Below are 25,186 nucleotides of genomic sequence, written 5' to 3' on the forward strand. Positions count from 1 at the left end.
TGGACCAGAAACCAGACATATTGACCTTCAGCCTCTTTCTTTTACACCCTGCTGCCTCATTTATATCTTGTCTTTTACTTTATATACTACTTGAATGTCACAAAGAAGTTTGTTCTAAAAGTACTTAGTTATTTCATTGAACCTGCCTATTCTAATTATTTTAAATTATTTTATTTTATTTTTAAAAAGATTTTGTTTATTTTTAGAGAGAGGGGAAGAGAAGGAGAAAGAGAGTAAGAGAAATATCAATGTGTAGTTGCCTCTCACATGGCCCTATACTGGGGACCTGGCCTGCAACCTAGGCATGTGCCTTGTCTGGCTGGGAATCAAACTGGTGACCCTTTGGTTCACAGACTGCACTCAATCCACTGAGCTACACCAGCCAGGGCTTAGATTATTTTTTAAATATAGTTCCCCAGTCATTTTTCCTCTTACTTGCCTATGAAACTATTTCTCAGTCCTTAAATTTTACTTTCTAATATTTCCACACTTTCTAATATTTCATGGTGGTTTAGTATTTTCATATTCTGAGTTTGAAACTTGTCCAATCTTGAATTACATGTTTAAACAAGGTAAAGAATATGGAAGTTCCTGCTCCCCTGCCCCTACACAAATGCAGTGTCCATGTGCGTACATACATGTGTCTGCAGCTGTGCACGCATACACACATACACAAACAGTGGATTGGACACTAATAGGTATGTATATTGGTCTACTGTGACTTGTGTAAAAATGATGTTATTTGAAGGCCAAGTAATAGAAAAGTTTACCATCATTGGTTTTATTTTAATAATGCTGGTAAGAATTTAACATCAGATCCATGTTATAACTGCCATCAGTAAAATGATTTGTGCCACAGTACCCCCCCCAAAATTGAAAAGAGCATTTGTTAAATACATTGATTAAAGAGGTTAGTACTGCATTGTTTTCACTTTGTTTTTCAGACTACTATAATAATTCTTAGAAGAAAATACCTGTTTACCTTTCTCAGTAGTTATAGAATGTGTTCACAGGAAAGTTCGTCCAGAATATGTTGTAATCATTTCTTGATGATGTAGATAAAAACTAATTTTCTTACTAAAAATGATGTTAACAGAATGGCATTGTCTGAGCTAGAGAGCTCTGTGAAACTAAGCTTATTGACACCAGCCATGCCATACTGTTTTTAGCTATATTTTTTTAATTCAACCATTGCATCTGCAAGTTGATCAAGTGACGGTCCATACTGTGTGGCTGGGACTTACGATTGAAATTCATCCCATGGTACAGATAAGAGTAAAAGCTACTCATCAAGAAGAGGAGTGAATAGTCCAATTATTTAATTTAATCTAATTGAAGAACATATTTTATAAAGAAGGGGAAAATGAGTTTGTATGACAAAGATTTCTGTTGTAAATAGGATAGAATTGAAGCTACAAGATGAAATGTTTGCAGAATTTAGGCAGAATGAGTCATAGTAACACCATCCTCTTGATAGAACGGAAAAGAAATAAATTTATTGCAATGCATTGATTATTTTGTTTGTGGTATAAATTTTATGTGCTTTTGAGATTTTTTCCTTTTACATAAACCCATGTAATAGTTACAAATTAAACAGAATATGCAGGTAGCAAACAGATACTCAACAGAACTTGACAAAGCAATAATAAATCAAGGGGTTTGGGAGGAAAAACGTTTGTTCACAATGTTAGCTGACTGTAAGGTCATTGGCCTTCTATGTTCACAATTATATGTTCTAATTTATTTCAGGACTACAAATGGAGCACTGAGACAAATGTCTGTTTGTCAACAGATTAGGCAGAAAAGATAAATAAGAGACAAGTCAGTGATAGTCTTGAGTAATTCAGAACACAGTAGTAGAACAGTAGGTTGCTTTAGCATTATAAAGATTTTAGTGATTATAAAACAGATAACTTTTGGAAGTTTTTTTGTCCAAATATCCATTGTATCATAATCATATATTATGTCACATCTGAATAACCAGCTCGTCCCTGTTAACTTTGCCTCACTAATTACATCAAAGCACTCCCCTACCCCTCACCCCCACCTTTGGTAAATATATATTTACGAAATGTGTAGGTACATAGTATTTTGGGTACAATATTCCCAAAGGCTGCATGATATAAGGGGTCATATATAATGAATGTTCTTTATCTTAGATATCTTTATCTTTCTTTATCTTTATCTTTCTTTATCTTTTTATGTATCAATGTTTTTGATTAGGATGAGATTTTAAACATATAATTGGAACTTAACGTTCTTTGAACATTTTTGGAAACCAAACTTCTTGTTCCCACTATGGATTAATGCTATTACATTTGCAGATTTTTTTTTTTACTATTATTCTCTTCAAAATCTTTGCTTGGTACTATCCCTCACTCCAGTGTTTCAAGTTTACTACAAAGAGTTATTCTATTCCCACATGGAAATTTTAAGCCTCTTTGTTCTCCATGTCAAGCAGCCTGTGTTTTCTCATTCTTTTAGTTCTCTGTCTTCTGGAGTAAGAAGTTGTTTCTTGTCCTTTCTTACACTATTGTGAGGCGGTGGGGGAGGTAGGGACAGTGTGGACAGGAGGGAAAAGGAATGCTTTTCTTATTTCTATGTCTGTATATAATTGTACTGACCAATTCATGTTTTTCTAGGAAATAGCTCTAATATACTCATTTGTAAAATTGGATGATTTTATTTATCATACAGATAATTAAATTAATCAAGCCTTTAAAATGTGTGGCATAGTGAGTGCTGGCATCTAATAATTGCATAATAAATGGTGTCTTAGTCACTCAGATAGCATGCACTGTGATTAATTTTTATTTCACTTCTCCACTCACCATATCTAATTAGTCTATTCTACCTCTATTAAAACCAAAAAGCAAAGTAGTATAGGTTTAGGAGAGGGAATTGTTTTTAAAATCTGCCTCCACCATTTATTAGCTGTGCTTCAGACAAATTACCTACCCCTCTCTAAATCTAGCCTTTCCTCCTCTGTAAAGTGGTAATGAGGTAGTAACTTGCCTCAGAGTGTGGTTTTCAGAATCACATTCAATTAATTGTATGTATATTTGCATGCATGTGTATGTGTATGTGTTTAAGACTGTGTATAAAATGAATGAATAATGTAGCTAAAATGTTTAGCATTATGTTCAGCATGAAATAAGTGTTCCATAAATGTACCAACATTATTGCTGTTGTCATTACTGTCCATTTCAGTTGCCAGCTCATGCTTTTGTCCTCTCACCTGACTGCCCTACCCCAGGTCACCACTGTGTTCTCACACCATACCATCTATCCAGTACTGTTGGCAGGCAGATTATTTTTTGTACTTAAAAAAAAGAAGTCCAAGAAGCTGTTTATTACCTATCAAACATGATGCAAGTTATTTAACCTGGCATTTTAGGACTGCTACAGTTTAATTTCACACTGTCTTTCCAACATTATTTCCTAGTTTGTCTATCTCACAGGGATACTTTGAGGATTATAATAAGGGACATATCAAAAGAAGTGGCATAATACCTGGCACATAGAGAATTGTTAATTTCTCTGTGTTTCTCTTTTCTCCCTTTTTCTCCCTTCCATCATCTTATTTTAATAAATCCTGGATTTAGGTCCAACTGGCCCTTCTATACATGACATATCCTTTCATGTGCCTTTGATAAGATTCAGTTCTCTCTGTTTTTATTTATTTATTCAGCACATATCTTTTTGTTATAGTCTGTGCATCATGTATTATTTGGCAGCAGAGACACAGATATTTAGGGCATCTTCCAGAGGGTATATTTTAGAAAGAAAAAACAGTGCATTGAAGACACAAAGACCTGCAGGCTGAAATGAGAGTAGGGAACAATTCTGGTTTGGCCTACTGTTGTTTCTCTGACTCTTAGTATAGAGTTACGAGCATAATTGTTTGAGGTGAAGTTTTGTGAGAGATGGAATGAGGCAAAAAGGAAGAAAGGTATGAGACAGTTTGGCATGTTTGGTAAATGCACAAACTATATGGCTAGAGAAAATGTTGTGAAATTCATGTCTGAGGGTAGTGAGAGATGATATTAGAGAGAAGTACAGTGGCCAGAAAATGAAGAATATTATCCCTTGGACGCTCTCATGTGGATTTGAAGAGCCTGTGAGGGGGGATTAAGTAGGATTGTTACATGCCACAGTTTTATTTTAGAAAGAAGTGAGATTACAGACATGGGTTGTGAGCCTATTATAGTAATAAAGCAAATTAAAAATGGGATTGGAAAGATTCAAAACATATTTTTATATGTTAAAATGAACAGCCTTTGGTAACTGATTCGATTTGGGGAATGTAGGAGAGCAAAAACAAAGGATGAGCCCTGAGTTCTGCTCAGCCTTCAGGCCCTCTGGAATTATGACCTATCTCTATTTCATCCATCTTACTACACATTAAAATGAAATCTATTTTTTATATACCTAATAAAATGTTATGTATGCCTTTCTTATATTGCTGATTTCGTTTTAATAGTAGTTATTGTGTGCATGTCTAAATTTTCTCATCATATTGGAAGGCCCATAACTTAATATCTTTGGATTGCTTTGATGGCCTAATATATATTGAATGGTCAGTAAATAATACAGATTATTAATTAATGTCATATATTTTAATAAAATCACCTCCAGAAAAAAGAATCCAGAAAGTTTAGTATACAGCTGAGATATTTTAGTATTTGAAAATGAAACTAGCCGTTGCAAATAGGTGAAGTTTAAAATTCTTTCAAAAGTACTTTAATTCTAAAAATTCAGAATTTATGATGGCCAGAAAAGAAAACAATCATAAGAAGAAATTTTAAAGTGGAATCAGCCATATTGTTTCCAAATTCAGATGAGAACTTACTATTAAGAATCTTTCACAGATTGGAAATGACTAATCAACATTAGGGAAATGAAACTTGAAGAGCTGCCCTCATACTGTTCATGGCTAAACATGTTTTCATGTCAGATTTTAACAGTGTTGTTCCAGTCTGAAAATTTCAGTGGTTAGACTGGTGGATTGAAAACAAACCATCTAATTACTACTCTCTGCAGGATGGTCTTTGGTAAATCGCTTGATTTCTGTCAATCTCCCTCTTCAGGGAGCAGCCTTAGCTAAGTCTTAAAGCCGATCGCATTTGAGAGGAATGAGAGTGTAGCACCAGATATTCTATAGAAAGACAGAGCAATGTATAATAACAGAATTAAACTATGATTTTTCCGTATGCAGTGATCCCTTCATAAGGTATATAAATATCTAATCACTCTGTTGTTTACCTGAAACTAACATGATGTATGTTAACTATAATTGAGAAATACATTTGAAAAAGATACAAAGTTCCCACAACTATCTTCATATTAAGGAAAAATACTTTTTCAAAGAACGATTGTTTTTATTTCAGTTCAATTATGTAATTTCAATGGGGGAGTATTATGAGATGAAGTGGGAAGAGGCCAGAGCTAGGTTTTAGTATTAGCTTTGCACTCAACTAGCTATCAGCTGCCCACCCTCTCTGGGCCTTAGTCTGCTCGTAAGTCAAGTGAGGAGGTGGAATAAATAGTCTGTTACATCCTTTTGAGCTCTGAAATTTTGTATCTGTCCCTCGTCTGTATCAGATGCACAGCTATAGCACAATATTCAAGTGTGACTCATCCTGGTGAAAGGTAGAATCTAATCATTTCAATGATATTTAGAAGACCATCTGGGATAAAATATTATTTAGTTCCATTTGATTGAAGGAGCTAACCTAAAATAAAAAATGTTCATTTTTTTAAAATTTCAAATATAAAGAACTAATTAGCAAATAAAAACATGGCACTATAGAGTTATATCATACTATTAATTATAGGTCATTGTTAATGTTCCAGAAAAGTTCTGTTTATTAATGAATTAATTTGTTATATTAGGAATGCACTGATATTAAATGATTCAAAAGTTGGATATGTTGCAACTATTTTACATGGTTCTATGGTAATGATTCTTGTATCTTGAATTCATAAACACCAGTGAGTGTTGCTACCTCTATCATGGTTACCTTGGATGCTGAGCCCTTTTTTATATTACATCACTAGATACACGCTAAGCAGATACTATTGTACACTGATGCTACCATATTAAGCTGGTAGCAAAGCAGTCACGGGGATGCAAAGTACAGCGTAGGAAATATAGTCAATAATATTGTAATAACTGTGTCTGGTGACAGATGGTTACTAGACTTATTGCAGTGATCACTTTGTAAGGCACATAAATGTTGAATCACTATGTTGTACACCTGAAAGTAATATATTGTATGTCAACTATAGTTAAAAATAAATTTAAAATTAAAAAATTGGTAGCGAAGCTAGAGAATTATAGTTATGAATCCTCTCTCAAATGCTAGTGTTTTTTCCTTAAATCACCTTCATTTGACTCCAAGGCCCCGCTCCCTGTGCTGAGAAGCCATCAGTCTCCATTATCTGCTGCCCCCACCCCTGCCTGAGCGTGTGTGCACACACACACACACCATCCAGAGCTATGCAGAGGCCCTGTGTCTTATTGCTCCCAGTTACCACACTTAGTTTTCCCTGAGATGCCTTTTGTTCTAACCAGTGCAGGTCCTCTGGGATCACAAGAAGGTCAGAGAACTCTCTGGTTGCACTGGGAATGCCACGATTGGGGTCCATCCTCCCTCAGTTCATCCATCATCCAGCCAGCTGCTTAAACAGGGCTACATTTTTATCCCCATTTTTTACATGAAGCAGTTGAAGCCCAGAGAGTTAAAATGATTTCGGTTATATAGGTGATAAGTGAAATTACCAGAATCAACTCTTGGTATCAAATATCAGTTTGACTTTTGAGATAAATTATATCAGGTAATTTTCAAAGAAAGAGTTTCATATATGTTTGGAGCATGCGATATACATTTGAATATATGTATAGATGAAACCTAGAGAAGATATTTTGAAGCATTCAGATTCATTTGTTCTTGTACATTTGTTAAGCGCACATTTGTCCAGTCTTCTTATTTTATTAGCAATTTGTACAAATTTAAAAACGTGGTCTCATGTCAAGTTAATGACCTGAGAGAAGGGAAAAACTAATGGGCTCCCCTTTCAATTGTAGTGCTGGGTGATTCACTATTATATTTGATGAACAATGTATATTTCAATTTTAAAAATGAAAGTTGATGGCTCCAGTCACCTGTTAACCAAGGCATACAGTGGGGTTCACTTGTAGTTTCATAAATCCCCATCCATCTCCCACATTTTGTTTGTTACACTTGACTGGAAATAATGGATTATTTCTTCCTATGGAACCATCCTTGATTGTCAGTACATCTCCAAGGGCATAATCATGATATATTAAAAAATAATCATGTAAATTATAATCATCATCTCACTCACATTTTCCAGAATACTTTTAATGATGAGTATTTTTCCTTTTAAATATTGATTGGCACTTTCCTAGCTTGAGATAAAGTAATCATATGCAAATTATTTTATTTGATATACTGTTAGTTTAAATCCAGAGTTATAACAAGGCTTGAAATTGGGCCATAGCAAGAAAATGGTTTACAGCTTTACCTGGGAAAAGTTATTTGTTTAAATTATGCTAAAGGCCTGGCAATTTTACATGTGTGATAAGGTATGGTGGAAGACTTTTACCTACTCAGAGATGCATGAAATAAGTATACAGAGTGGGAAGGGAAATTAATACAAACAATAAGACTTTAAATATTATTTTAAAGTTACTGTTTAAAATGGTGAAAAATGTGTGTAGCCATGCCTTTTGTGCTGACAGTGATGGAAGTGCAAAGTTAAGTTATGCTAACACATTCGTGTTAAAATGCAGTGCTTGTACATTTTTACCACATTAACATCTCTTATATTTTATGTTCCTCTTCTTCTCCATTTTTATCAGGAGACTTCTTCCACATTATTCTCCAAATAGTAGACTAACTTTTCTGAGGATTTGCTCAGAGGCTGAGACTCAGCATGGTATCTGGTAGCAAAAAATCAAAGCGTAATTGTTCCTTGTTTCTGACCACTCACCCTACAATGTATTAGCATTCAGGGCGGAGAAATATTCAAGTCCATTACAGGAATTTCTCATCTTGGACTTTTAAAAAGTGTGTGTTTAAAATTTTTTAACAGTTTGGCTTATAGTGTATGCATTTGTCATAGTATTCAGTATTATTATTGGCATAATTGTTTTTACTTTCACAGCATCAGTGAAGCTTATTGGAAAAAGCACATTAAATCAAGAGCATAACTTTGAGGGATATGCTGAGAGTGTCTTTACTTCCAAATCAGCCACAATCAACGAAGTTGTTCATTCATGTTTCTTATCATCTTTATAAGATTATAAAGAATAAAATCTTGTAATTATTATAAGATTATAAAGAAAGAAGGTTGGGTTTTTGCCCAGCTGTGACCTGTTTCCTTTATAGCATGACCAAATAACATAGCCAAGCTGTAGATTCAGAACCAGTTACTGGTAACTATATTGTGTAACTATCCAGCATTTAAACGTGACACTCCATCCATTGTGTCCTGTTTTCCTGGCAAAATTATTACTGGCATGCCTTTCACTCTCAAAATGCCTTGGTTTGGATGAGAAATTATATGCACCTCACCAATTAGGTAAATATTGGTGATACCATTTTTCTAGATCTTCTTTTTTCTTTCTAAATCCTGGAGAAATCTAAAGGCACTGAAATTTTAAGTGACTTTCCCAAAAATATAGAGCTACTTAGTGGCAAAGCTAGAATTTAAGTGTTTTGACTTAAGCCTTGGGCTTTTATCCAAGTCAGATTTGTTAATTTGTCAGTTTTGCAGGTTAGATTTTTAAAGATTTGTCCTTTGACCATTTGTTTTTAGGTGTATTCTCTGGCTCTTACTTATTCTTGAATATCTTTATGTTTAATATAAGGCATTTAGAGCAACTGAGGTAAAGTTAGCCACACTAATTGTAGGATGCTTCCAAATGATGAGAAGCTGTTGGAAATATCATTACCAGCCAGGTGTTGGAAAGCACTAAGAAGCTGGCAGCACAACACCGTGGCCAGTTTGACCTTGTGGAGTGAAATCTAAATTTGTCTTGAATTGGCCAGCCTGTGCCAGAGATTATCATTACACTGACCCTCTAACCAGTTCTTTTGGACTGATCACTCATAATTGATCCAGATCTCTTGGGTAACAAGTTGAATTCAAGACAAAACATTAAAACTTTTTGCATTTTGTCATCAGCTCTGAAAATCATTGTGTGCTTCTAGAAATTAATGTAGCTGGGAAGTATAAGTTTTGTTCAAGCTAAGTGGTAATTTGCTTTTTCTGTATTGGCTAGATTTTTCTAGACATGACGTTTGGTTCAGGAGGACATGCAAGAGCCATTCTGCAGAAAGAGTCAGATATTACTCTGTATGCCTTAGACAGAGACCCGACAGCTTATGCAATAGCTGAACAACTTTCAGAATTGTATCCGTAAGTATTCCTCTTGTATAATTATTTAATTGGAGTGTTGAGTTTTACAGAGCTTCCTTTATCATCTTGGAATTTTTCCTTGTATGATGTCGTGTTTCATTCCACTAATTATTCCTTGCTCTTTATTCCCCCAAAGAATGAATGTAAATGATGTTTTCCGTACCACTTAAAATAATGATTTTACGCATTTATTATTTCTGAATTAATAAGAATAAACACAAAAATGACTTTTGGCTAAAGTTTGAAGATATGTTGAAATCCATTCATGAAAAATATTTTGACAAATAACCCCTAGTTTAAACAATACTTTTCAAGAGAATTTTATCACTTACAGTTTCCAAGAATTTAGTGAAGTAATTTAAGTATGTGATAATTCTACAGAATCCCTGAGTTCACATATGTCAACATGATGCAATCATTTTCTCTAAATGTTTTTTGAAATTCACGAGTAAATTTAGAGTTCTCTATTCTTTTTGTCAGAATTAGTGAACTTTCACTATAGAACTTCTTAAAAATAAAAAATATTGTCTTCATGAGTGGTAAAACCATCTTCCTTGAGAGAAAAATTTAGAATCAGTGTTATGTCCATTTGGCCATCAGCCTTACAAAACAAAAATATCTTGGAACTAAGATGACTATCTTGAAATACTATGTAAAGGGCTATTTTCAGAAATGGGGAAATTGTTTTATTCTGTCATGTTCCAGAGACTGAAATAAAGAAAATTGATGAGAATATCAAAGGTAAGTTCTGACTTGATGTAGACTAGAGTTGTTACTAGTTGTAGCTGTCTAACAAGGAAAAGGTCTCTGGTGAAAGAACAAAAGTGTGATCATGGGAAAGCTTCATCACAGACTGAAGGTAGAAAATTGGATTACTATTTTAGAATAGTCTTCTTCAGCCTCTCTCGGGTCTCATACTCTTTGCAAATCTATCAGTGTGATTTATTCTCCTAGTAAATATGTAAATAAATATATATAAAATTGTTTGCCAGAGCACAAAGTTTATGCAGTATTTTGGATTATTTTGGATTATTTTAATTCCAGGTTATTTTCTTCTAAAAAATATATGAGGATGAGATTAATGACATGGTACTTTTTCTTTTTTTAAAAAAATTTTCACTGTCATCTTCAATGTGACTTAGATGTACCTTCTTTAAAAATATCTTGTTGTAGGGCATTCACGTTTGTGAAATATCTTAGATTATGACCTTAACATTCATAGAATGAGTAAAGCTTACCATCATATTTCACTATCATAGATACATTGAATTTTCTTAGTTATTGTTTTTGAAGGCAATGATTCCTAGCCTAGTTCAGTTGATTCAAGCTCTGTTATTCTTTCCATAATATTTATCAGTTTTATCAGGTGTAATTCTTTACCTAACAGGAATCTTGAGACTCTCTATTCTCTCTTCAGTTTACAGATGTGGACATTATTTGCTAGACAGATTAAATGACTTACTGACAGACATACTTGGCTGAACAGGGATAGAGCAGGCACATGTAGTTTGACCCCCTCCCCCACCTAATAATCTCATTTTATTAATTATACTACCTTGTCTCCAATCTTGTTGAGACTTTTTAAATTCCTCAACAAAATAATTCCTTTGCCAAACATAATAAATTAAAGAACAATTAATCACGAAGAAGGAATGATACAGATAAAAGTTAGACTAAAACAAAAACAAAAATAAAACAAAAAATAAAGAAATCCCAACTGATCATTCTTTGAAAACAGCAAATTTTTTTCAGCCTGATTGTTAAAGGAAAAAGAGAGTAAAAACATTTGATTAAAGTGGAGAGAGACCAAACATGGACACAAGATAATGTATTCATAATATAACCAATACAACCAATTCTGTAATGTAAAATCTACATGAAATCAATGATGTCTTAACAATATGTAAAATGTATTAAGGATAATACAACCAATTCTGTAGTGTAAAGTCTAGATGAAATCAATGATGTCTTAGCAAAATATAAATTACTAAAATTGACTCAGTAATTATTAAACTTGAATAGGTCATTACCATAAAAATTAGAAAGGCAACTAGGTACATAGAAAAATGAACCATGACCAGAAAATTGAGAGGTTATATACACAATCTAAGGGTAAGAAACTTTAAATCAATGTTAGAAATCATAAATGTATAAAAGTAAATAATAAAATATCGAACAATATAAAACTTTAAAAACATATGGCAAAAATAGTATTGCAAAATTTTAAAGAGTTAATTTAGAAAAGAAATATTTGTAGGTTAGGGGATAGGCAAATGGGTGACAATTTAGGGGAGTAAAAATGTTTATTTCTGTTACCCTTTTAAGTTCTTAGCTAGGACCCCTGCAACAGAAGACATTAAAAAGAGAAAACATGTTAATTTATTTAATATGAGTTTCATGTGACACGAGAGCCTTCATAAGGGAATGAAACCTGGATGACATGTTTAAACCTCAGCATTTTTGTATTAGGTTTGATGAAGAGTGGAAAGTCATAGAAAATTGTGGTGGGACAAAAGGTGTGAGCTAAGTGCAGTAGTAAACGGGGGGAAACACAGCAAGCCAAACCAATTCAGATTTCTTCTTCAGAGATGAGGAGACTCCTTTGCTCTGGGTAGAGGGGAGGGTATCTCTCACCTGAGGGTCAGTGACCTATTTCAGGGAAAGGTCAGAAATTCTTCATGCATGTGCTGTTTCTCAAATTCCTTTAGTTTAATATATTCAATATGCCAAGGTTCCATACTTTGAGGTAGTGTGTCCTGAATCCCATCAATATTTACCATGTAAGAATTATTTCAGAATTGATAAGACAACAAAACAAAGTAAATAATAAAATATCTCAGTTTGAAAATGGGCAAAGGATATATAAGGGTCATTCACAGAAGATTAGGTATAAAAAGATTGTTCACTTCAGTAGCAGTGATGAGGGAAATGAAATTAAAAATAATGGTAAAAATACACTTCTCAGACTGGAAGGACATAATTTTGAAAGTGAGGATATGGGGTAGGGACATTTAGCCATTTTTTTAAGGACCTCTTTTAAAATTAAAAACAAAACACATAATCTGCTTAGAATCTATTCATCTAAATTAAAAAAAAATCAAAATCTAAGGAAACATATCCTTAGACTTACTGCAGACTTTGTGTGTGCATTGTTTGTAAATATAATCATGGGGAAGTTGAGAAAGAAGGAATTAGTGGTGGGGCAAGTATGCCAAAAGGGAAAAGAATGGTTAAAAAAAACAAACCCAGACAGTGTATGATGACATCTTTGATATGTATGTAAAGTAGAAAATGCCAAGCAATGCTATATATTATTTATGAATACCTACATATGTAGTTATGGTGTAAAAATATGCATGAGAAAGAAAAATACAACTTTGTGCCAGGGATAATTTCTGGGGATAATGGATGGATAGATGGTTGATTGGTTGGAAGGGTGGAGAGATTAGATTGATTGTCTTCTTAAAAATAAACAGGTAATTACAACTTATAGCCAAGTGTGCAATAAAGTGAATATTTTGTCATTTCAATGTTAACATCCTTGAGGAAATATAGTAATTTCTTTCTTCCATTTATTTGTTTTGCTGTTGTCAAAGAGGAGCTTATTCTTCTGAAAAATTACACCTTCTCTGTCAAACTAAGTCAAAAATAAAAACTAACGTTTTTGCAGAAAACTAAGCAATTCATAGGAAGGCTGAATTTTAGACTAACACATTTCAGCTCTTTCAGAAAATATGACATGTCAGATCACCTGTTGTTTAAAAACGGAAACTTTTCCCCATCACCTCTGAAGACTGTACAAGAAGAAACACATTTAAATTGGAGCAGTGGGGTGTTGGTTGACTTTTACCACTGTGGAAGATGGACGTTGGAATACAATTTTTTAAAAACAATTTTTTCTCTAAATTGAGAAATAATATGTGCTCCATAGGTTGAGTTTAGAGAATATAGCCACATATAAGAAAAATAAAGTCATAATTGATTCTATCATTTAACTGTGATTTTAAACAGATTATAAAAATATAGTAAGCTATTATTTTCAATTATTAATAAATGTAGATGTGCTTATTTGGGTAAATGTATAGTATATAGAAAACTATAAAGAAAAAATTGAACTCATAATTCTATCGCCTTAATCAGTAGCAATGATTTTGCATATTTCATCTTATCTTTTTAATGGTCAGTATTTCATTATATTTTATGTACTATTTCTTATGGAACTTTTTGGCTATTTTTACTTTTTATATTTTAAAATATTAAAATATCATAGCCAATTTTAAGAAACCATTTTGATCAATTGAGTTAATTTAGATAGAATTGACATTTTCATTCTGCATCCCAATCCAAAAGCATGTGTATCTTTTCATTTATCACAATATTTTGTGTTTCTTATTAATATTTTTAAGTTAAAATAGTAAAATACAGAAAAGTATTAAAATTAAAATAATTCATAATCACCCACCAGTATTAAGAGTTTGGTATATATTTTCTTCTAATCATTTTGGTTATATGTGTATATGCAGTCAAATATACATACATATATATTTTATGCATACATATATATTTTCTAAAAGTAAATTGTACCTATACAATATAAGCACATTTATATCCCATTAAATTATATTTAATTTTATTGGTTGTGGAATGTTTCCTTAATAAAGTTATTAGAACTCTAATTCTAGTACAATCTTATCTGTGTTCACATTACTCTATTTTTAATCTTTCTGTGCTATATTCTTTTAGATGTACTTCCTATGAACAACAAATACCAGATGTACTTTGTGTAAACAAATCTGAGTATGTTTTCTGTAAAAAGGTAATTAAATCTGGATATGCTTGCTCTATGTCATGTTGTTTTATATTTTCTATTTTTGTATTTTATTTAAATTTTCTTTGGCTTTAAAATTTTTTGTCTATAATGCATACATATATATACACACACACACAAATATATATGGATTTGCCTTTTCTCTAATGCTTTTGATGATATACCTTTCATTTTTTTTCAATCTTCTTTTTATTGTTCAAGTACAGTTTTCTTCCATTTCCCCCCACAACTCCCCACCACCCAGCCATCCCCACCTCCCACCCTTGATCTTATCCCACTTTGGCTTTGCCATGTGTCCTTTATACATGTTCCTTGATGACCCTTTCCCTTTTTTCACCCATTGTCTCCTCCTCTGTCCCCTCTGGTTACTGTCAGTTTGTTCTTTATTTCAATGTCTCTGGTTGTATTTTCCTCGCTTGTTTGTTTGGTTGATTAGGTTCCAGTTGTAGGTGAGATCCTATGGTATTTGTCTTTCACCACCTGGCTTATTTCACTTAACATAATGCTCCCCAGTTCCATCCATGCTGTTGCAAAGGGTAGGAGCTCCTTCTTTCTTTCTGCTGCATAGTATTCCATTGTGTAAATGCACCACAGTTTTTTGATCCACTCATTTACTGATAGGGACTTAAGATTTTTCCAGCACTTGGTTATTTTAAGTTGTGCTTCTATGAACATTGGAGTGCATAGGTTCTTTTGAATTGGTGTTTCAGGGTTCTTAGGGTATAATCCCAGCAGTGGAATTTCCAGGTCAAAATGCAGTTCCATTTTTAGTTTCCTGAGGAATTCCATACTGTTTTCCACAGTGGCTGCACCAGTCTGCATTCCCACCAACAGTGCACTAGGGTTCCCTTTTCTTCACAGCCTTGCCAGTGCTTGTTGTTTGTTGATTTGTTGATTTGTTTATGATGGCCATTCTGACCAGTATGAAGTGGCATCTCATTGTGGTTTTAATTTGCATCTCTCTGATGGCTAGTGATGTTGAACATCCTTTCCTATGTCTCTGGGCCCTCTGTATGTCCTCCTTGGAGAAGTGTCTATTCAGGTCCTTTGCCCATTTTTTGATTGGGTTGTTTATTTTCCTGGAGTGGAATCATGTGAGTTATTTATATATATTAGAGATCAAACCCTTGTCTGAGGTATCATTGGCAAATATATTTTCCCATACAGTTGATTCCCTTTCCATTTTGCTAATGTTTTCTTTAGCCATGCAGAAATTTTTTACTTTGATGAAGTCCCATTTGTTTATTCTTTCCTTTATGCCCCTATGGCTGATGTTAGCATTTTTTAAGATTAAAAGTATTTAATAATTTTTTATAGTTAAGTATTCATAATAAAATAATATTTTTCATTAACTACCGCATGTAACATAAGAAATTAACACTCTCATTTTTATTTACCTTTTTTCCCTCACCTCACTTCTTGGCTTTTAAAATATTATTCTGGAGTTTGTAAATTAATTTCTAGTGTTATAAATTTTAGTTGGCAGTTTCATTGTTTGGCGGTCATATCTAAAATAATTACTTATACTTAAATCCATTTTGTAATACTAGAAATCCCATTTTAGTTTTTTAGGTGGGCTCATGTCTTAGTAATTGATTATACCTTTAAGTAGTTTTTCTATTAATATGCAAAAGGAAAATATCTCTACTTTTGCCTACCTGATACTGTGTTACTCATGCTTTCCTACATGGCAGTGTGACTTAGTGTAACATTTTAGGAATTTTGTAGACATTCCTCTTTTCCTTCTCACGGACAGTGCTATGGAGCAGTGTGAGGGCAGCACCATTTATTTTTCCTTTCCTAGTCAGTCTGTTTCTCCCTCCTCCATCACCTGGCTGGATGCGTATTAGATATATTAATTATTTCTTTGAACGCTTTTGATACTCACAAATTTCACTAAGAAATAGTAGTAATTTGTCTCTTTTCATTAATTTTTCATGTTTTCTGTGAACAGTTTTGGCCTATGGGTTGGGTATTTATGAAAGAGTTTCTGTGATATTTAGCCCCTACCGGTTATTTTGTTTGTTTATTTTCTAACTGATGAGCACTTATTACTGGTTGCAGTTGTATTACCTATGCCACATGTCCTTTATTTCCTCCCTTAGTGCTTTCAGCTGCTTTTACTTTGCCTCAGTATTCTAGGAAATCTCTTCAGGGTTATTGTATGCATTACATACTTGGTTTTCTACAGTTTTGATTAAGTTTTATTTTTTAAATTTTACCATTTTGCTTACATTTTATTTCAGCTATTGAAAGTTATCTTTCCTTGCAACCTTATTGATTCAATGCTATGTTCTTTTCTGCCAATATCTTTTTATTTCCTCTTGGTCCATCATCTCATTTATATGTTTTATTTCATTTTCAGTTTTTTTTTAAATTTATGGCATCTAAATTATATGCATTCTAAACTTCTTTTTTTGTGATAAATATTTTTCAATAGGATGCTTTTGCTTTGTATCTTGAGTACAAATTTCTCCTTTTCTTTTTGCAAGATCTTGTCATAGACTCCATCTTGGTTGTATATTTTTGTGTAAGATTTTACTATTAGGATAGATTCTCTTTTCACCTGCTCATTTTTTAGTCATGTTGGGCCCGAGTCTCCAGTTCAGATTTTAAGCTAGAAAATTACTTTAGGTACATACTCTCTTATTACAAAAAGTCTTAGTATTTGGGAGTTCCTTTCTAGAATCTGCCAATAGGAGGAGGGTTCTATTTTTTTTATCTTTACTGGAGAATGCAATTCACAAAAGCAACTACTCTTATAATGTATTATGTCTGTGACTCTTCTAGCCTTCCCATTCTAGAGGGACTCTAGAGCAGCAGTTTTCAACTGCTGTGGCACAAGAATTTTTAAAACATGCAATACCTGACTATTTAGTCGTGGGCACTGGACTTTTCCCCCTTAGATTTTCAAATAAAAAATAACAACAGCTGATTAATATGAATGAATCAAAATTGTACCTATTTTTTGTCATATTGGCAAAAATTAATTTTTTTGGTGTACCACAGAATTTTAGCAATTAGTTTCTATGTGCCATGAGATGACAGGTTGAAAATTGCTGTTCTAGAGATATTGTCCATATCCAGGGCACCTGTTGACCTCACCTGTCCATCTGTGCCCTTGGTATTGTATTATATGAACTGAAATCTCTGAATGAGCTCAGTAATGAAGGCACTGGTGACTGAATATGAGGAGATGGTGGGGGAAAATGGCCCACACACCTGAGAGTATTCCTTTCTATGTAGCGTAAATGATTCCTTAGGGTGCTCTCTTCTGTCTCTGAGGAAATGAGTGAATGGAACGTTCTTAATCTTTTAACTAACTGGCTTCACTGCCTTGAATCAGGGTCTAATCATACCTTCATTAAAAGAGATATTTTTCCAGTACTCTGCCACGTTCTTGAGGAACATTTTTAGTTATTGCTATTTGAATTTCCATTGTTTTGTTTGTTTTCCAAGAAGATTAAGTAGATATCAATAGCTGGCCTCCATATTTTCTATTGAGATTTGTTCTGTGGTCATGAAATTGAAGAGTTACAAGTATAATTTACCCATATGGTATATGTATTTTAAATTGTTCATATGATCTATTCTAAGTTGTATAGTGTTCTTTTACATTTGAAGGTTACCATTTAGCTCCTCTTCCTCTTAAGCCACCATTTTTAATTTTTTGGTTAAATTCACACAGAAACTGGGGCAAAGGCAAGTCTAGACCTCATGGCTTCAGGCTTGCTACTTACGTTCTTTCTAACACTGTACAATGTGATAGTGCTGTGGAAGCAATGTAGTTACATGCTCCAGCAGAGCCAGCATGCAAACCCAGGCATTTTGTCTCCAGGCCAGTATAAAAATCAGGTGAAGGAATATACTGTCTCCAGCAGCCCTATCTACGTAAAATTTAGACTGTTGGGATAAGATATAAGACAGCTGTTACTAATCTTACTAACCATAGGAGGTCAGTTCTGCTACACACTGGAAAAATTGAAAGAATTTTTATAAATATAAACAAGCATGAAAAAAAATGACAACTTGGAAGGACCAACTAGACCATTTTGAACTATTGGTGATGGTCTGTCACCTTTTCTCTATTTTTGGTAATACTGAATACAAACAGAACTAAAATGGGATGTTCTATTCTGCCTCACTGAATACTATATAATCTTTTCCCAAGGGATATCAGCCTTGCAAGATCAAGGTGTTTTAGGAGGTAAACGTACTCTCCGACTTAGTTCCAAGGCTTGAAGAAACATATGTGATACTAGGTAGTTTTCAGGCAGCCTCACAGGTCTAGAGGTTCCAAGGGAATTAGGACCTATACAGTTCATGCCCTCATAGAGCTTATGATGCAAGTGGAAAATAGACAGGAAAGAGATGACTTCAAAATTATGATTTAACTGCAATTGTGATTATGGCTAAGAATGAGTACAATGTGTTTTTAAAAGCAATGTGAGTACGGTAGGTACTAACAGCAGTATGCTGTAATGTAGTCTAGAACATCTGGAACAACTACCTGCGAATCTGGATTCCAGGCAGGACTTGAATTAGTAATGACTGGTAGGTAGGTAAAGAGGAAGGGTCGGGGGAGCGCGAGAGAGAACATTTATAGTGATGAGAAGTGGATATTCAAAGATCTCTAGCAGGAAGGAGGATGTCATATTGAAGAAACTATACAGAAAATGAGCGGTGTGAATGCACCGGAGAGAGCAGAGGAGTGGCTAGAAGAGGTAAGCTGGGGCCAGATCATATAGGACCTTGTTAAGGATTTTGGATTTTATGGTCTTCAAGGGAAGGCGCCAAACTGTTTGAAATAGGAGACTGACATGGTAATATTTACATTTTTAACAGTAGTTTGCTTGCTGTATGAAGAACAGGTTAAAGGAGGCTACAACTGGAAAGGATTCAGGTAGATCAGTTAAAAGGTTAGACATTGCCACTCTGTGTGAAAGCTGATGGTGGTTGGACCTTGAAGATTCTTTTTCCTGATCATCCTATTAGAAATTGCACTCTGCTTTAATTGTTTCTGGCTTCCCTTTTTTAGTGGGATTCTAAAAGAATAAAATAGCTCCTTCCAAGGTAAATTTATGTTGTGATTTTATAGGTAACATTGAAGTTAATATTGTGACATTAAATTTTAAGAGGCCCTTCAAGAATTCCCACTTATCTGACTTGGCCAATGTAAGGAAGACATTGGAGACAAGGAATAAGTACATCCACCCCTGCCATGTTCCCAAGTCCTGCAGAGGGAGGCTTTGAAGTCTCACAGAAGATTTTTAGTGATTACCTTTCCTCCAGAACCTCTCCACCTCGTGTTTTCCCTCTCTAGGGGAATGGTATTACCTAGGAAAAATACATTCGTTCATTAGGTGAGTGAGCCTAGGCACTAGCCTTACTTAATGATTCCCATTCCTCACCCTTTGTGTGTAATCAGCAGGAAGGGTCTTTCTGTTCCACCTCAAGTCCTGGCAACTTAAATATCTGACCTCCCTTTTTCTTCTTCACCATCTAACTCTGGGGTCATAGTGCTTCTTTTTTTGAATCTCAGTTTGGCCATTTACTCACTGTAAAACTTCAGATAAATTACTTAGCCTCTCTGTTCCTCAATTTCCTTCTTTAAGATGGAAATAAAGTACCTACCTCCTAGGAATGCTGTGAGGAAAGCCGTTTAGTATATGCTCTTCATGTGTCATGAAACCATTTTATTGGGTCTGTGTCAGTGTTTTATGGAATGGAATAAAGTATGAAATATCATTGTATATCATGTGCAATTAAATTAAATATTGTTTCTTATGAAATAATATGTTTGTATATATGTACACACACATATGTTGTGTTTTTGTGTGGAAGCTCAGTTGAACTGCACTTCTTTGTATCTCAATGAAAATGTTTTTGAAAACTATCCTATATGGCTACAGTCCATATATTTGTTCACATTATGTACTAAATGTTTGTTGAAGTGATGAAGAAACTTTGTTTAATGCATGTCCATATTCCTAGGACCTAGCTCTGTGCTTGGAATATATATGGAGGTCAGTAAATGTTTTTTTATGGTTCAAACAAAACAGAAACCAGTGGTGTGGATGACAGTTATACTTTCTAGGGTTCTGTTTCCTGGAAACACTAATTTGGCTAGAGAATTAGAACCCCCTGAAAACTGCCATCCCTTAATCTGTACTTTTCTAGTCTTTCAATAAATGAGATAGAATCTGAAATATAGACACTGATTATGAAGAAAGGACACATGTTTGGGGAATGGATATAATTTTAAAGTAAGAAATAAAGATATATCTATAATAAAAAATTTACAATGTATGAGAGAAAATAAATTAACTTTTCTCCTTACTTAGGATTATAATAATACAGACAGTCCCCAATTTATGATGATTTGACTTGAGATTTTTTGACTTTATGATGGTACAAAAGTGGTAAAGCACTCAGTGGAAACTGTACTTCAAGTTTTGAACTTTGATCTTTTCCTGAGCTAGTGATAACTGTTCAATACTCCCTTGAGATGCTGGGCAGTTGCAGCAGGCCTCAGCTCCCAGACAGCCACGCGATCACAAGGGTAGCCAACCAATGCTCTATAGTACACTGCATTGCCAATGGGTTTTTTTTGGATATTAAGTTTGGGTTTTCACATATCATTATGTCTACAAAATGCCTGTCTTTATCTCCTGCTTCTGGTGAGAAGAAGAAGGCAGTTGCTCTTGAGATGAAATGCTAGATAATTCCCAGTTGTAGGCTAATGTATATAATACTGAGCAAATTTAAGCTGTGAGGTTCAGTAGGTTAGATGTATTAAATATATTTTGATTTAGTATATTTTCAACTTATGGATTTGGGGGGATGTACTCCATCATAAGTCAAGGAGCATCTGCCCCTTGGAGAAGGGATGACGAATAGGCTCAGAAAGGTATGTAACTCTAGATTTATCAAATGAATTGCTTTTCTCAGTTTTCAGTCAACCATCAACCCTTACTCTTCTGAACTCCTACCTAGTATGCTGGATAGTCTCCATTTGTCTTTAGATTCTCTTCATCCTTGTTCACACTGATCCCCAGAAATCGACTTTTATGAATTTATCAATAGGTTTCCTCTTCTGACTTCTTGTTGGATTCAGTGAATGGGAGGCACTGGCAGGAAATCAGAGGGCAGAGATGAGGGAGGTCAGAGTGAATATTAGCAGTGGCCACATTTTCTCTTCAAGCATCATTGTTCATGGGCCTCTTCTACCAGATGTCGCTCTGGCTCTTAGGGATTTCAGTCACCACTCCTTGCCTTTACCTCTTCAACTTCATACCTCATGTGTGTTATAAGGATTAAATAATATTATGTAATTAAATTGTTTAGCATAAAACCATTTAATAAATGTTAGCTATAGTCACTTTGTGAGCTATAGTTGCTTTTGCTCCCAGGCTAACAGTTTCTCCATTGTGACTTCTCCATCAGTTTTTGGCTTCAGGCCAAAATAATATTTGTATGAATGTCAAAACCAAACAGAAGACCTTTCCTGTGCGTCTCTTGTTCTTTGGTTCTCCCCTTTTATACGCATATGCTACTTTCTGGAAACTACATTTTCCTCATTAAAGAAGTTTGAAAGTTTCCCAAGATTTAATTTTCATCCCGTTCTTGTTCTGAAACCTAAAATTTCTGGAAGGCTGACTCCTGACTTGTGTTCATTACCTATAGGTTTAAATGCTTATTATTAATTATTAACCTTATTACTGGCATGAGGAAACAGAGTCTGCAAATAATAATTTTGAATAAAGTCTTTGGTTCTTGTTTTCTGGCAATACAGTTAAACTATAGACCACATAGTTAACACCTCTACACCTATTCCCAAGTGTTGTTACCGATTTATTTCCTCACTCGGGAGATTTGACTGAAAAGTTTAAAAACTGGACCTGGCCAGATGGCTCAGTTAGTTGGAACATTGTCCTGTATATCCAAAAGATTGTGGGTTTGATACCTGGTTGGGGTGCATTTGGGAGGCAACTGATCAATATTTCTCTTCTCTCTCACTTTCTCTCTGTCTCTCTCATCAATAAACATATCCTTTGATGGGGATTTAAAAAAAAATTAAAAAACTGATTCATGGAAATCAACATATATATTTGGAATTCAAATGATGTTTAATATTATGGTAACTATGAGAAAATGAATTACCTCTTCACAAACTTAAGATAATCCATTTTTATTGCCTATGACATTTGAACATCTCCATATGGTACCAGGATAAGAATAGTAGCTTGTTCAGAACAAGAATAACTTTACCTAGAAAGACATCCTTTTATTTTATCTTGGGTAAACAATACATATTTAGAGACATATTTTATTACATATGAGAAAATTTTAGTAAAACCCTTTACATTTGGGCTTCTGAGATATTAAAAGAATGAAAACAATAATATAGTTGTATTTTCTCTAACATCATGAACTAATTAAGTCAAAATAAGTTTGCTATAATTACATGTATAATCCCCCTGTTCTCTACACCCCCACTTTTGCCTGATATTTAAAGCAAAACTGAGACAAACAGCTGCTAAATTGGATTATCTCCTTTAGTATTTTATTCCTGTTTCCTGAGAGAATACAATCTAAATTTAATGCACAATTCAACTTCATTTTAGTGCCTGCTGTGTATAGGGAAATCGGGTTGGCCTAGGGAGTGCTGAGCAGCTCAAGGAATGGTGTCTGTACCAAACGAGAAGCTCAGGTATATGGATCTCCTGGAAGACAAAATAACCAAATGTACTCTAAACTCCAAATACATTATTTTTGGAATATTTATTCTTATTCTCCCTATTAGTGTTGTTTGTTGCTCATTTAATTCAATTCAAGGAACTCTATTTTATTGCAGATATTAAAATACATTTTTGAATTATAGCTGGATAAAAAGAGCACTATAATTCCTTCCTACCTTATGAGGAAAGACAAGTATTAAACAGGTATTTACAATAGAGAGGGTGTCAGAATTCAAAAGCATTAGATTTATAGAAATAAGGTATTGTAGTGTGGAAGAGGTGACTGTTTGTTATTTAAATATAATACCATTGCTACAAATATTTGTGAAAAGGAAGAGTGCTCGCTACCTAGGACTTATGCTATTTCATAAGACAAGTAAAATGTCTGTAATAACAAGTTATCACTGATCAAGTTAATTAAGTTATTCAAGTAATACTTCTATATAGCAAGCTTTATTCCATGGTAAGATTTCCAGAAAAGTTCAATTTTCTCTTACCACTGGAGTCTGTTAAAGATTTGGCCTCTGCCTTTCCTCTAGACTCATCTGCTATGACTCCATGCCAGCCTCCTTATACCCTCCATGAAACTACTTCTACTTCATCATGTGGTGTCATATCAATACCACTGTTCATGTGTACGTGTTCCTTATTCCACTTACCTTTCAAGACTAAGCACTCATCCTCTGGGGAACTCATCAGTGACTCTCCCAGTTTAACTTAACGTCCCTCCTCTGTTTCCCATCATACCCTGTGTTCCTTTATCCAGGCTCCTAACACACCATTATGTAGCTTTACTTCCATATCTTTTTTTAAAGGTTTTATTTATTTATTTTTAGAGAGAGGGGAAGGGAGGAAGGCTGAGAGAGAGAGAAACATCAATGTGTGGTTGCCTCCCATACACCCCCCCAATGGGAACCTGGCTTGCAACCTAGAAATGTGCCCTGACTGGGAATTGAACCAGTGACCCTTTGGTTTGCAGCCCGAATTCAATCCACTGAGCTACACCAGCCTAGAGTATGACTGTGTCTTACCCAACTTTGTATGTTCAAAGTTCTGTAGGAGATACTTGATTAATGTCATATGGATAGATAGATACGAGAATGATGATCACTTTCCATTTTCTGTATCAGATGTGTAGAAGAAGAAATTATATGTAATTTGCTGAGTTTATCTTGCTTTTCATTTCACAATGGAAATCTGACCCTTCTAAATCTCTATTTCACTATTTGAAATAATGTTGTTTGTCTAGATCTGGGTTGTAAAGAGAATTAAAGGACTAACTGCATATCCACCTTCTCAAAAAATATTTATAATAGGAGATAAAGAAATATTAGGAAATAAACTCTGATTAGATATAGTATACCTTCCAATAAGCTCAAACCTCTTATTACTAGTGTTTACTACAGAGAGACCAGTTACTGCTTGTTTCCACTTCAGATCCTTTACGTCAAGGGAACCTAATGGGAACATAATATTACTACACAAAGGTGTTCAGATACCATATGTTATAAGAAACTACATTCCATTCTCCAGTAATGCTCATCTGTTTTCTTTCACTGAAACTGAAAAATTTATGTTTGGCATGTCAACTCCTGCAGGTAAAATTATTAATTTCTTTTACAGAAAAAAAGTCAATTCCATATATCATTCTGTTATCATGTAATAAGTGAAGATATCAGGATACAAAGAATAATTTAGAAAGTACTTTTTATATTAACATCTTATTTTTTATCTTGAATTAATTTATGTATCAGCAAGTATATTAAAAGGAACATATTTTGTGCAATGTGTAGGCTTAGTGTAGGGTTTTTTGCACTGAAACTTTGCAAAGATATTGGTTAATTGCTAGATTTCAGGCACCTTTCTAACCTTCTTCTTTGTGGGTGTGAAAGGGTTTATTTGTAAGAGATATTGCTTCTGACAGAATTTTATCTTTTCTCCTGGAATCTCAACAGCAATTCCCATGTTAGAGGCATCCCCAGAAAGTTCGTCAAAGGATTTCCACCCACATGCTGAATATCTAACAGGGCTTGACCCATTTTTTCCCTTATTAAGGTAGCAGTATATGCATCACGGGGAAAAATAGAATTAAGAGCTAGCCTCAGCTTGGAATTTCAAAAAGTTATCTACCTGTATACAATGAATTAAAGTGGAAACCAAAATTAGT

At 34.1% G+C, this 25,186-nt stretch overlaps 1 protein-coding gene across 4 annotated transcripts in view; it reads left to right on the forward strand.

The window, feature by feature from the left end:
* Positions 1-25,186, forward strand: part of METTL15 (methyltransferase like 15) — a 171,679-nt gene that overhangs the window by 69,497 nt on the left and 76,996 nt on the right. For all 4 annotated transcript variants that reach the window (XM_028517428.2, XM_036029168.1, XM_036029167.1 and 1 more), the window contains one exon: positions 9,314-9,450. In XM_028517428.2, coding sequence (XP_028373229.1) covers positions 9,314-9,450 — 137 coding nt within the window. The remainder of the gene's footprint in view (positions 1-9,313; positions 9,451-25,186) is intronic.

Source organism: Phyllostomus discolor, chromosome 6 (assembly GCF_004126475.2).
Source record: "Phyllostomus discolor isolate MPI-MPIP mPhyDis1 chromosome 6, mPhyDis1.pri.v3, whole genome shotgun sequence".
In the NCBI taxonomy this organism is placed as follows: Eukaryota; Metazoa; Chordata; class Mammalia; order Chiroptera; family Phyllostomidae; genus Phyllostomus; species Phyllostomus discolor.